This window comes from Barbus barbus (genome assembly GCF_936440315.1).
Source record: "Barbus barbus genome assembly, chromosome: 16".
NCBI lineage: Eukaryota > Metazoa > Chordata > Actinopteri > Cypriniformes > Cyprinidae > Barbus > Barbus barbus.
Window position 1 is genome coordinate 9,655,328 of NC_136744.1, and position 14,250 is coordinate 9,669,577.

The following is a 14,250-nucleotide window of genomic DNA, read 5'->3' on the forward strand; positions in this document are numbered from 1 at the left end:
GACTGGTGACGGGCAAATGTGTGCGATCAGATCACACGGCATTAAGCGCTCTCACTTGGGAGCTGCCTAATTGCTTAGTGTTAATAGAGCACACAAACTCACTAATCTTGATTTACTTTTTATCAGACAAGAAGACCAAGATTGAGCATGCACACAAAAGTCAATGGTCTCCTGCAATATCGAAAAAAGAAGTTTCGAAGAACAATTATTTCCCTTCGGGCGTGCATGTTCAGCCCAAATGGTCAATTATGCCAGTTTGTTTTTGAATATGGATAGTTGGCATGAAGCATAACACAACAACTTCCCAAAACTATTTCAACTAAAGCGATTTTAATCAGCATTTTGGTCAGTATTGTTAAAACTGTAAATTTGACCATATTAATTTTTTTTTATTTTTTTTTTATTTTTTATTATAACCAGTTCCCTTATATATTTATATACATTTTAAAATGTGTAAATAATATAATCAACATTTATATAAATAGACTGAGCTATTTTTTTAAATATGATAATTGTTTGATAATATTACCTTATTTAATTAGTTTAATGTATTAGTGTATCAAAAATGTATAAATATGACCATTAAAAATTTGAATAGAAAAAAAAGAAAATCTAATTTGTTGATATTTTCATATTTGTGCATTCATTCATTATGAGATGAAAATGGCATTAATTGGGATTTACCTGCCAATGGAAGTAATAAAGCAACATGTTACAGGTCACGGCTAAACGTCCACACGCTTGAGAGTTTTCACATGAAATTACTCTCAAAACAAATTAATGATGATGATATAAATAAAGGCAAGCCTTTATTTATACACGCCTGGTCTATCATTTGTTAATATTACACGATTTCTCTCAGCGTGAAGACTGGGAGGAAAATCGTGACTAATTTAACATGACATCAAAAATCGCCTCTCCTCTCAACAAACATTTGTTAGCAATGGTCAATCAAGCTCTTTCTCCACATGCATTAGTCTGCCTGTCTACATGTGAAACAGCAGAGAGAAAACAAATCCACAGGGAGTAATGTAATTGTCTTGTAGAGCAAGCTTTCCTCAACACAAAACACAATCTGAAGAGAAAATGTGTAAGGCGTGTGTGCGCGTCCAATTCTCTCCCTAACAGTGCCATGTCATTAATATGTTGTTGAGAACACACACACACACACACACACACACTTACTTCAGCATGGAAAGAAATCCATTACCTTGACTTCTATCTGCAGCTTCACCCTGTAACGTGATATTTACAACAATATTGTCACTGGATGCATGAAGATAAATGAGAGGAAATAGAATGTCATAAGTAGTTAAATGTGAGTAAAGAAAAATTTATGAAAGTTTGTATTGAAAACATCAAAATTACTCTACCATAAACTTACCAAAGGTGAAGGCAAGTTCACCTTTAGTGTTGACAGATGGGATGATTTTATCTGAATGATGTCCATATGTCTTTAAATCTGAAAACAGTATTACAATATTAGTATAGCTGCTGTTGAGCCTGTGCCATCAGATTCATGAAGCATCCTTTTTTTTCTTCTAATATTTTTCTCATTTCTAATTTAAGAAAAAAAAAGGATTTCATAATCCCAACAGCTTCTTAAGAATCATATTTTTCTTCAGAATGTTATCAAGCCAAGAAAGACAGAAAACAAGGCTAATTATCTAAAAAATTAAGTCTTTAAAAAAAATGATATTATAAAAGGACATTTTGAGAATGTCTCAGTTGTTGTTGTTTATTTATTATTATTATTATTATTATTTGTCCAAAGAACAGAAGTCAATGGTCAATTCAAAAACTGAATTACACAGTAATCTTATATGGAAAGAAACCACTAGTTTACGCTTCTTAGAGGAATCAATGTACAAATTACTTTAGAATTACATAACGCTATTTAACTTATTAACTTTATATTAAATACATATTTTCACAAAAAAAAAAACACTCCATCTTAAAGGTCAACCTTTTTTTATTTTAATTTACATAAAATAACTCTCTTAGACTAGATTTTGAAAAATTATCATTCATAAACATTTTTGACATTACATAAAAAGCAAGACTGAAAATCTGGTGAATAGGGCAAATCTTACACGCTCACTGGTTTTGCGTTATCTTCCCTCCTAGACCTGCTATGAAAATGTAAGAAAATGCCAATATTTCCACCACCGTCTTATGGACACTTTCATTTTCAAGTCGAGCATAGAAAATAACAGCTTAAGGCCTAAATATAGCGAGGCTTCAACAAAGTGTAAACCAAAAGGCCTGAAGAATGAAGACAAAAGGTCGAAGTACAACATAGGTTTAGTCCATCGTTAAAAAAAATAAAAATAAATAATAATAAAAAAAATTAAATCAAACCTTTAGCTATTAACCAATGAAAGCAGCTGAAACAGATCTCACGTCAAATCTCACCATAGCAGCTATTTTACATACGGACTTACGAACAGCTTCATTTAAGATGTGACTAGCTTAGCGAGATCATTTGTTGTACCCGAGCAAGGTCTTTAGCTTTGAAGCATTGCAAATAATGTCCGACGGCACATAGTATACAGTGCAGTTTCAGCTCACCTTCAAGCTGTAAAGCTGATTTACAGCCACATGTTATTATTTAGCATTATTCATCTTGCTGTCGGTTGCACATTGGAGGTTAATAGAAATGCCAGCATGTTCACTGATTTACTTAGTAAAATTTTCATCCCAAGGTTGGGCCTGAGTGATTGGACACTGACTGAGGAAGTAGGGGGTTCATGCATTATGTAGAGGTGGCTGATGTGACCTTGAGCCATCACGGCCCGGGCTATATATTACAGCTGCGGCCATCCTTCCCACACCAAAGAGCCAGCAGACGTATTTAACAGGGTTTTACACAACATTACTGACGTTTTGCATGAGTTGAGCTCCTTTTATTTGGTCATCCATTTCAAGAGTGGTTTAACAACAATGGATGGGAAGCCATTTACAACAGCCTCACCACCATTTGATTCACCTCAGACAGACAATTAATAATCGCAAAGCCACTGATACAGTGAGGAGAAGGAAGCCATAACCATTTATTATGTGTTCACTGGGACAGTAATAGTGTAGATGGACTTCCATGAATTCCACTGTTAATCAAGCATATATCTGTCATTTTACGTGACCAAATAGAGACAAATATTAAATAGCCTGTCATCTGGAAACATGAGTGATTGTGATGCATGATAGATGTTAATATTTAAATAGCATTGCCTTGTAGGGCATGTTGGCTTAAGTAGTTTTTGCAGTAATTTATGTATTCTGGGAAACATTTGCTTTGACTTTCGAGATCAGGTAGACCAGCGTTTTCCCACAGTAGAAGGTGGTGTTGGATCAATACGCTGCATGTTAGTATGGCTTTAGCAACCTTTAACATAACAAGCCAAATTGATTTATCTAATGCCCTCCGTATTTTGAAATTACATTAGCGTGTAATCTTGTCTAGGGCCCGACCATGACATTTAAAGCCCCCGCACACACACATGATCCTAATGGTTTGTTCATTATTTAATACAAAAAAAGAACAAGTATTTTTTCTACACTTGAAAGTACGGGTCATCCTCTCTTTCGATGTTTAAAGAGAAATAATTATGTTGGAAATGATGGCTATGCTTACCGATAGAGGAAGTGATAAGGGAACACCATTCTCTTTTTAAGGCGCAGGGTCCATTCGAATATAATTGGTAGAGGAATTATTTATGACATTAATTGCCACATTATCGACTGCCTGTCAACTCGCGTGGCAGTTCGTCCATCTTTCTTACCGGCGCTCGCAAGCTCAGCCTAAAGCAGACTGACAAGCTAATTACACCATCTTCCCCTTCCATGACAAATGCTACTCATCTGAAACTGCGCCGGAAATAAAGCTCTTTCTCTCCCCACCTGCCCTTTTCCCTCTCCCGTCTGCCCGGGCTAATATCTCCTCGTGTCTGTCGTAAAGGATGGAGCCGTGAGCTTTTGGAGAGTGATCTGCTCCCCGTCTCACCTCTCACTCATTCAGTTAGCATACGCTATCAGCGCACAGCTGTCAATCACACGCAGCACGCGTTCTCATTTGCATTCACAGACGTCAGTCATTCAGAGAGAGTAGCCTAATAACTGATGACTACAGATGATTTCCTGCCGCTGCTTTGACGGCATCTGTGCTGACTGTTGGGTAGTAGTGCTGTGCTGCTCTGATACAGCTCTGGGCTTTTTATGGAACTACATATACGGACCAGACTTTGCACGCTGCCCAATCTTCTGCCGTTACTATTTTGATAGCAATTAAATGTCATATCCACTGGTATGCGATTGGTGAAAGCAATGTTTTATTAGCACCAGTGTTTTTGTGGGAAACAGATGGTTTTTATACAGCTGTATATTGCATTTTAATTGTCTTTAAGTGGTTTAATGTATTCTTGAAGATACAAATTCTAACATTTCTTGTCATAACTATGTTACTACTATGTTATAAACTTGTTACTACTATGTGTAATAGAAAAAATGGTAGCACTTGACGCCTTTGTGTATAATGCAATGTATTCATTATGTACAATGAAATGCATTGCATCTTTTCATAAATAATAATAGCCAAAATTATAAATTCATTATAAAATTTGCTGTTTCATTTAAGGCATTACACTTTTTGAAGATGTAACAATGAATATTTGATATAATGCACTGCATTGCAAAGTATAGTACAAGGCATAATTAATGGATTTGAAATTAACATCAGAAATACAATATCAAATGTATATTCTACTGCGTCTAGTATTTCAGCTTCATTCATCACACTTAAAAACTGCAGTGCTTTACAACTATAGGACAGGAATAGCTAAATAAACTTATCAGTGCATCTAAACAGTGATCTTATCAGTGCAACAACATGTTTATTAGATCCTGTACCCACTAAACTACTGAAAGTTGTTACCTGTTGTAGAAGAACCGCTTCTCAATATTATTAACTCATCGTTATCTTTAGGTCCTGTCCCAAAACCGTTCAAGCTGGCAGTTATTAAGCATCTTATTAAGAAACCACAACTAGATTATAATGAACTGGCAAATTACAGACCCATTTCAAATCTTCCGTTTTTGTCAAAGATTTTAGAAAAAGTTGTGTCTGCTCAATTGTGCTCCTTCTTGCAAAAAAATGATCTCTATGAAGAATTTCAGTCAGGTTTCAGGCCTCACCATAGTACAGAAACTGCACTTGTTAAAATTACAAATGACTTCTTGCTTCAGACCAAGGCTGCATCTCATTGCTAGTATTACTTGATCTTAGTGCTGCGTTCGACACTATAGACCATGATATACTCATAGATCGATTACAACGCTATACTGGTATTCAAGGGCAGGCTTTAAGATGGTTTAGATCCTACCTGTCCGATTGCTACCACTTTGTTCATTTAAATGGGGGAGTCATCTCAATTATCACTAGTAAAGTATGGAGTACCACAAGGATCTGTCCTATATCCTCTGCTATTTTCAATATACATGTTGCCCCTTGGTAATATTATTAGAAAATACGGGATTAGTTTTCATTCTTATGCTGATGATACTCAACTATATATCTCAACACCAGATGAAACTTCTGAATGATCTAAGAAAATAGATTGTGTAAAAAATGTAAAAGATTGGATGACCAATAATTTCCTCCTATTAAATTCAGGTAAGACAGAGATATTACTTATTGGACCAAAAAACAGTACACAGAATCTCTTGGATTACAATTTGCAACTAGACAGATGTACTGTTACGTCCTCTGAAGTCAAAAATCTGGGTGTTATATTAGACAGCAACTTGTCCTTTGAAAATCATATTTTCCATGTTACAAAAACAGCATTCGTCCATCTTAGAAACATTGCCAAGCTTCGAAACATGCTACCTGTTTCTGATGCAGAAAACTAGTTCATGCATTCATGACCTCTAGACTGGCCTATTGTAATGCACTGCTAGGTGGTTGTCCTGCATCTTCAATAAACAAGCTACAGATAGTCCAAAATGCAGCGGCTAGAGTTCTTACCAGATCAAGAAAATATGATCATATTACCCCAATTTTACAGTCTCTGCACTGGCTATTAAGTTCCATATCATTGACAAAATATTATTACTTGCCTATAAGGCCATAAATGGTTTAGCTCCTGCGTACCTAACTTGTCTTCTACCACGCTACAATCCAACCCGCTCCCTAAAGTCGCAAAACTCTGGACTTTTGGTAGTACCTAGGATAGCAAAGTCCACTAAAGGAGGTAGAGCTTTTTCACATTTGGCTCCCAAACTCTGGAATAGCCTTCCTGATAACGTTCGGGGTTCAGACACACTCTCTCTGTTTAAATCTAGATTAAAGACACATCTCTTTAGCCAAGCATTCACATAACTGCAGTACAAGATTATAAAATGCATTATATCTGATCAAATGTACATTATTATTATTCTTTAGCTTGGGTTGAACAAATAATTTTTGCTTAGATGGAACAGCAGCTACGCTAATTATGTCTCTATTTGTTTCTCTGTTTCTGCAAACATCCCGTGGTAACTAGGAATTACAGAAGCTTCAGTCTGGATCCAACCCTTAAATGATCTGAGATGACCAAACACCTGAGAAAAGATGATGCCAAACCCTCAGAGGATGCCAATGCTCAGACAACATACAGAATTACCAAATTTTGCCATAAGTTAAATATATTAAGGTACTGCAATATATAAATATATTGTGGAAACTTAAATTCCTGTAGAGCTGCTTTGCAACGATTTGTATCGTAAAAAGCGCTATACAAATAAACTTGAATTGAATTGAAAATTAATCTATAATGCAATATAAAGAAAGTGTTTCAGCAAAAAATTACCACTTACACATGTCAATAATGTGGACCGTTTCAAAAATTGTAAATCCTGATAATTTCTCACATCTCATCAAACTGTTAAGGTCCCACTCTTTCCACCTCTTCTATCCTAATATCACCTTTAAATGGTTTACTTTGTGTGAAATCAAGATTCTGAGCTCGTGTTACTATGTTATAAACGTGTAATTACCATGTATATGAGCAAAAATGACCACTTATGCATGTCAATAGCGTGCATCGTTTCAAAACATGAAACCATGATTGTTCCGTTAGAATCTTGTCAAACTGAGATGATAATTTAGTTCCAACCATTTCCATCAATTTTCTCAGGGCCTGAATTCCTGCGTTCTCCTAGCGAGGAGCATTTCCTGGAGCCCTGCGAGCAGGGAGTCCCAGGTCAGAGCCCACAGGTTACTCTCCACTTCTCACACCTTAATTAGTCCCCGCCACACGCCTCTCCAAGCGCACACTGTCTCTCTCCCGAACACGTGTGTGTGTGTGTGTGTGTGTGTGTGTGTGTCAGCATGTGTCTTCCCGCTGCACTTCCGCCTGCCTTCTAATGCTGTTGATATTTGCGGAGCTGCTTGAGATGAGACCCTGACGAGGATGGGAACTGACACTCACCAAACTCGGTATGTCCCCAAGCCAGCTCCAGCGGCTCGGGTGCTGTCAATTCTGGCTACATCAGCGGCAGTGGCTCAATGGCAGCGTCTCTGACACATGTCACAAAGTTTTAAATGTCTGTTCTTTTCATGGGGATGGTTGGGTGAGCCAGCCAGGGTGGTGTGGTGAGGGGTGGGGAGTGGGGGACTTCTTGTGGCTCCTTCTTGCTGCCTCCACCAGCTGTCAGTGCCACTTTTCTCAGAACATATCACAATACCGACAAATAAACCTTGTCATTTAGAAACGCCCGCACTAGTGACCATGCTCTCCAGCAGTACGACAGGAGCGACGCACAGGCATCATGGGGCCGAAGACACAAATGTACTGTACACACACACACACAATAAACAACCTGCACACACATTTAGTACAATATTCCCATAGCATTGTGTCCCTCTCAGACACTGAAACACACACTTGGACCGACATGTGCATAAGGCACAGACGCACACAACCTGTGACCCACAGTCAAACCCACATAGCCGGTGCACACCAAAATCATTGCACTGGGCTATCTGTGACCTTTCCCTGCGTGCTTCACATTGCCGAGCACTGCTCTGGGTACACATGCTTTCTTTCACATCCAAAACTACGTCTCTCATTTGCTGGGCTAATTCGGATGGCATACTTGGGAGGCCGTTTAACACACGGCAATTAAGTAAGATGAGGCCAGGCAAAATTATGCCATTAATAATGAATGTTTACAAGGGAAAAAAAAAAAAAAAAGCAGCAAGTTTCAGACATGTAAACATAATACTAATAGTAATATTAATAAAAACAATTGCAGTTCCCAGCTTGTCTATATACTGAAAGAACACCAGATTGACACCCATTTTTACAAGTAATTTTATTTATTTATTTATTGCTTAAGACAGTGGATAGCACATGGTTATTTAATCAAAAATAATGTTTCACGATTTTGGGATTACATTTTCATATAATTTTTTAACAATTATATTATATTACATACAATAATCCTACTGCATACAAGTAATAGACTACCCATTTTATTGATTACATATATGTGTAGTTGACAAATAACGTATTCAGCTTAGTTGCAGTTCAATTAAATAATTGAGCAAATGTGCAAATGCTACTTCATTTAAGCCAAATATGCTAGATTTAACGCAAATACTGAATTGGTGAGTCATCATAATATATTAATTACAGCCGAATTGCACAGCATCTGCGCATATCTAGCTTACTTGAACATGCCTGACAAATAGCGGCACGGTGGGCACGCTGCATGGTTTCCTTTGCATTGAAGCAATAACAAAGAGTCGAAATACGACTGAAAACTCACACCGTGTCTACAACAGTTTTAGTATATGGAGTATAGCATGTCACTCTGAAGGACACTTTTACATGTCATGTCAACTACACATATCAAAAGAAGATTCATACAACAATCAAACTAATCTCAAATCCCAGTTCATCAAAAAACAAGTTGAAATCATTTGCATTTCTTGTTTAAAACACAAACTTATTTTGTTTGCAGTGGATCTTTGGCTAGTCTAATGCAGACTTCAGTACATAAGCTCAAATTTAAATGTGGAATGTAATAATGCAAAAAAAAAAAAAAACAGAAAAAAAAAAACAAGAGGCGAAACAATTGGACTCCCATAAAACATTCATCACCCTCACTGTACCTAATGGAGTTAATGTTTTAAATATTTGCCCAACTTTTTGGCCACTGTTTGTAAACTCTGTTTCCAAAGCACAGCAAATGCCATTATGGATTTTTTAAATTGATTTTTCAAAACATACAAAGAAAATAAATCATTAAAATACCGTGAATAGGTCCAAAAACCACATGAGTAAATAATCAAAAAGACTGGAGAAAGTTGTTGACTCCCCTCTCACATATACATACATCCACCTCCTCCAATTTCACTGCCAGAGCTGCTGTCTTTCTTTACTCTCTCCCTCCAGAGAAAGAATGAAATAAAGCAAAGCTCATTACCTCTTTCTTTCACAGCTCCTCCAGGCTCCGGCACTGCAAAACTGCCCCCGCAACACACAAACTTCACACACGACATGCACATGCACCTCACAAACATGCACATGCCACAGAGTCAAGAGCCTGTGAGGGCCTCGCAGCTGCATTTCTGAAAGGACTTAAAACATTCAATAAAGCTTTGGATCATTAAAACACAACAGATTAAATATAAGATTAAAAGCAAAAAAACAACAAAAAAAAAACTTCATACCAATTGATGGTAAGCACTTGCCTGACATGCCTTTTATATTTAAAGCTTAAAAAAGGCTAATAAATTTAAACAAACACTAAATTAAATTTGTTTACATTTATTATCCTTTTGAACTTTGTTTTTTACTTTTTGGAGTAAACAAAAACCTTCAATGACTTGAACTGACATTCCGCCTACAGTAATGTACAGAAAAAGATATGGTTTCAAAACCATGTAATAAGCTTTACTTTTAATAATGGCTATGGTGTAAAAGCAACACTTTCCCCTGATCTTTCTCTTTAACTTTAGCTTTGACTTTGAGAGGCGCTCATCCTGGGCTTCCGTGTGGGCAGCCTGAAGCCTCAGGTGGGACCTTTGACCTGGGGAGAGCAGCAGTTGGACCAGGCAATCCATCATGGAGCCGCGGCTGTCAGGACGAGCTGTTGGCTGCGTGTGTGTCTGTCACCGTGGCATAGCGGGGCTGCTTAAAGGCAATCATGTCAATCTAGATGGCACTGCTCAGACGGAGCGAGAGCGATGGGAGGTGGCAGGGAAGGCACACTCAGCAGACGGCACTAGAGGGCTGTGTTTGGCTGTTTAAAATGCGTGTGGCAACATGTATATTTATAATAATATGCGCAGGATATCTTTGTAAAGCCCCCTCGTGTGTGTATTCACTGACCCGTCTGTCAGTCAGAGCTGGTCATTGCGGATGAATCGATTGCCCTCTGAGTGCTTGCCGTAGTAGACATAACGGCACTTGGTGAAAACCCCTGAAAGTGAGAGAGAAGAGCATGTCAAAATGACATTTAACTATAACGTCAATGTCAAACCGACTTCATGTGAAACGATGAGATGCTGCAACCCTCAAGTTGAAATACTGTGATTCTAATAGCACTTTAAATAATAAAATATTAGGATGATATTTAAATACATTTTCTAACTGTTTGACAACTGATTATGGAAAAATAAAACTTCACAACTTGAACACAACAGGACTGCACCATGATTCATTTTTCATTTTGTTCATTTTATCATCATCAATACACTTTTACAATTTTGTTAGTTATTTATAAATGTCAAATTGACAAGCATATAATGGATATAATTGCTTTTTGATATACTGCAGTACTTTGTTGTAAAATAGTGATATATCTTTCTATTGGTTGAAAACAAAGTTATTTTTAAAATAGCATTTATTATTTTTACACATTGGACAGACAGACAGACAGACAGATAGATAGATAAAACGATGGAACAATAGATAGAAAAATAGATAGGTAGATTTAACTATTCAGTGATTATAAATAAAAAAAGCATGTGCATTATGATTATGAATCTATGAACAACAAAATGTTACAGTTCTCTGTTACTGTTTATCCATCAGAAAGCGGTTTGTCAGTAAAGTATACACACTTCTGCAAAAAAACAAAACAAAACTGAATCTCCGGAATCTGTCATTTCTCACTCAAATTTCTGGCATGAAAGGTGTGTCGGGGGAGACAGTGCATCCGTCTAAAGTCTGAGAAAACCACAGAGACAACATTTAGCCTGAGGGCATTGTCTAGACAATAACAAGCCAAGAGATTGCTTTCTTCAGAAAGAGAGAGAGGGAGAGAGAGAGAGAGAGAGAGAGAGAGATGAAAAGACAGTAAGGGTGAAGATCAACAGTCAGCTCATCGTAATGATCCACTGACCAACTGTGTTTGATAAGGTGAGCATTAGCTTCATTCATTGAAGAGAGTGTGAGAGAGACACTGTGACAGTGTTAACACTCCTACAGGACAAGAACACATGTGACTATTTGAATATGATACACTATGTGAAGCTGCCACTCATGCTGTTGATCCTAACCACTCATTCATTAAAACTAATCAAGCATCATTATGAGCATCAATGACAGAAAACTACACTACAGAAGGCATTTGCTTATGTCTACTTACAGTAAATCAATACAGGCCTCAAGTACTGCTGCAGTAAACGCTACAGTGATGCTTTCAAGAAAATACAATAGTTTGATATATAACACGATAATGAATCCTTATTATTTCCATGCATTGCTAGGGTGTTCTGGGTGATTCCAAAGATGTTGTTAGATGGTTACTAGGTGGCTGCTAGGATGCTGCTAGACATTTGCTAAGGTATTGTATTGGTGCTTTTCCACTGCATGGTCTGGCTCGCTTAGTACCACCTCAGTTGAGGTTCCAAGTGAGGCGTACTGATACTAAAATATGACGCGTTTACACTGCAGATCACTGATTGGTCAGAGAAAATCGTCACTACCAGCATCATTGGATTTAAGAAGACGCCAAACCTGCTAGTGGCAACAGTCATTATCAACTCTCTTTTATTATTTTTTTAAATGATTTATTATTATATTATTTATTTATTATTGTATTATTTTAACTTTTAGTATTTTGCTTTGCTCCCATCAGCCCCCTTCGAACCAAACTTCGTCTAGCAGTGAAAAACATGTACATGTCAAGAATCAAAAATACCATTTCATCGATAGACTCCATTGCGTTTCGTGGTTTTGTTGCGTTTACAACGATGTCACAGCAATAGAGGCGGCACAACTAGTCCAATAATCCCACCCACTTTGAAGCATTACTAACTGCATCGGAAAAGTGAGCGAGCCGAGCAGAGTCGTACCACATGGATTTAACCCATCCATGGAAAAGTGCTGTTTTCTGGTATGAAACAAAGTCTTAGGTTTCAAATTGTCATTTTTTGGAGAAATTCAAAAATTAAATAGCATTTTGTGACTCTTTAATGCATCTCCTGTCTACCCTCTCATCACTGGGCATCACTGGGATTCCACTTCGCTGGTTTGAATCCTATCTCATCGGTAGATCCTTCAGGGTGGCCTGGGGAGGGGAGGTATCCAAACCACATCAACTGGTCACTGGAGTTCCTCAGGGATCGGTTCTTGGACCCCTCCTCTTCTCCACATACACTACATCGCTGGGTCCCATCATACATGCACATGGCTTCTCCTATCATTGCTATGCCGATGACACACAGCTCTATCTCTCTTTACCCAACGGTAGCTGCATGGATCTCAGGCTGCCTGGCGGACAGCTCGGCATGGATGAAGGAACATCACCTACAGCTCAACCTGGAAAAGACGGAACTTCTGGTCTTCCCTGCCACTCCGACTCTACAGCATGACTTCACGATTCAGTTAGGTTCATCAATGATTACCCCATCAACTTCGGTCAGAAATCTTGGTGTAATCTTTGATGACCAGCTGACCTTCAAAGAGCACATTGCAAAGACTGCTCGATCCTGCAGGTTTGCACTACACAACATCAGAAAGACCAGGCCCTTTCTGACAGAGCATGCTGCGCAACTTCTTGTCCAGGCCCTTGTTGTTTCTAGACTTGACTACTGCAATGCTCTTCTGGCTGGTCTGCCATCAAACACAATCAAACCTCTACAAATGATTCAGAATGCAGCGGCACGACTGATCTTCAACGAGCCCAAAAGAGCGCATGTTACACCTCTCTTCATCTCCTTGCACTGGCTACCAGTGGCAGCTCGCATCCAGTTCAAGACACTGATGCTTGCGTACAGAACTACCACAGGCTCAGCACCCTCCTACTTCCACTCACTATTACGAACCTACATCCCCTCCAGAAGTTTGAGATCTGCTAGTGAGCGACGCCTTGTGGTACCATCACAGAGAGGCTGAAAATCACTCTCCGGAACATTCTCGTTCACCATTCCTGGCTGGTGGAATAATCTTCCCACCCCTATCCGGAACGCCGAAACCCTGGCATTCTTCAAGCAACAACTGAAAACTCATCTCTTTCGGCAGTACTTGACTTCACCCTAAACTCAAAAAAAAAAAAAAAAAAGATTAATCTTCAAGATTAATCGCTTTTTGTATTCCCCAATTGTAAATCGCTTTGGATAAAAGCGTCTGCCAAATGACTAAATTTAAATGTAAATGACAGATCGCTGTGGCACCTCAGTTCAAGCGGCACGTGAACTGATCGTCTTTTCATATTTACTCGAACCATGAAATAAACATGAATGAACATCAGAAGACGTTATCTCTCAACCTTGGAAAGACATCAATACACAAGTTTAAGTCCACCGATGTTAATCTACTCTCTTGTCTGATTTGCTTGTCCAACAAAATGACAAATTCCACCGTTATGATTGGTCAGATTGCCTGTCAATCAAACTCCCGGCAAAGGGTCAATTGATTGTAATTTCTAAGCATTTGCAAGAGTGTGGTTGGTGGGGCGTTGCAAGGAAGCAGCAGCAGATGTCTGAATGGTCACTTAGATGTTCCTAGACAGTTGTAAGGATGTTAGTAGTATTGCTATGGAGCTCAACCAAAATAATCATCATCAAGCAGTGACTAATGCAACATTAGTGACAATTAATGAGGCTCTCTCCTCACAAGCATTGCGAGAGCGAGTGTCTGTTCACTTCTCTCATACATCAACAATACATGACCTGGCAAAACAATACAAGAAGAACGCAGGGCTTGTATTGTTTATGTCTTCCTTCCACTTTGCTGAAAACGCTAGTTGACTGTGAGG

General features: G+C 38.3%; 1 protein-coding gene across 1 annotated transcript in view; it reads right to left on the minus strand.

Moving 5' to 3' along the window:
- Positions 1-8,342: 8,342 nt before the first annotated feature.
- The window catches only part of LOC306882604 (leucine-rich melanocyte differentiation-associated protein-like), a 305,855-nt gene continuing 299,947 nt past the window's right edge, over positions 8,343-14,250 (minus strand). The window contains exon 7 of the mRNA XM_079437331.1: positions 8,343-10,467. Within this exon, the coding sequence (XP_079293457.1) occupies positions 10,388-10,467 (80 nt within the window). The 3' untranslated portion in view covers positions 8,343-10,387. The remainder of the gene's footprint in view (positions 10,468-14,250) is intronic.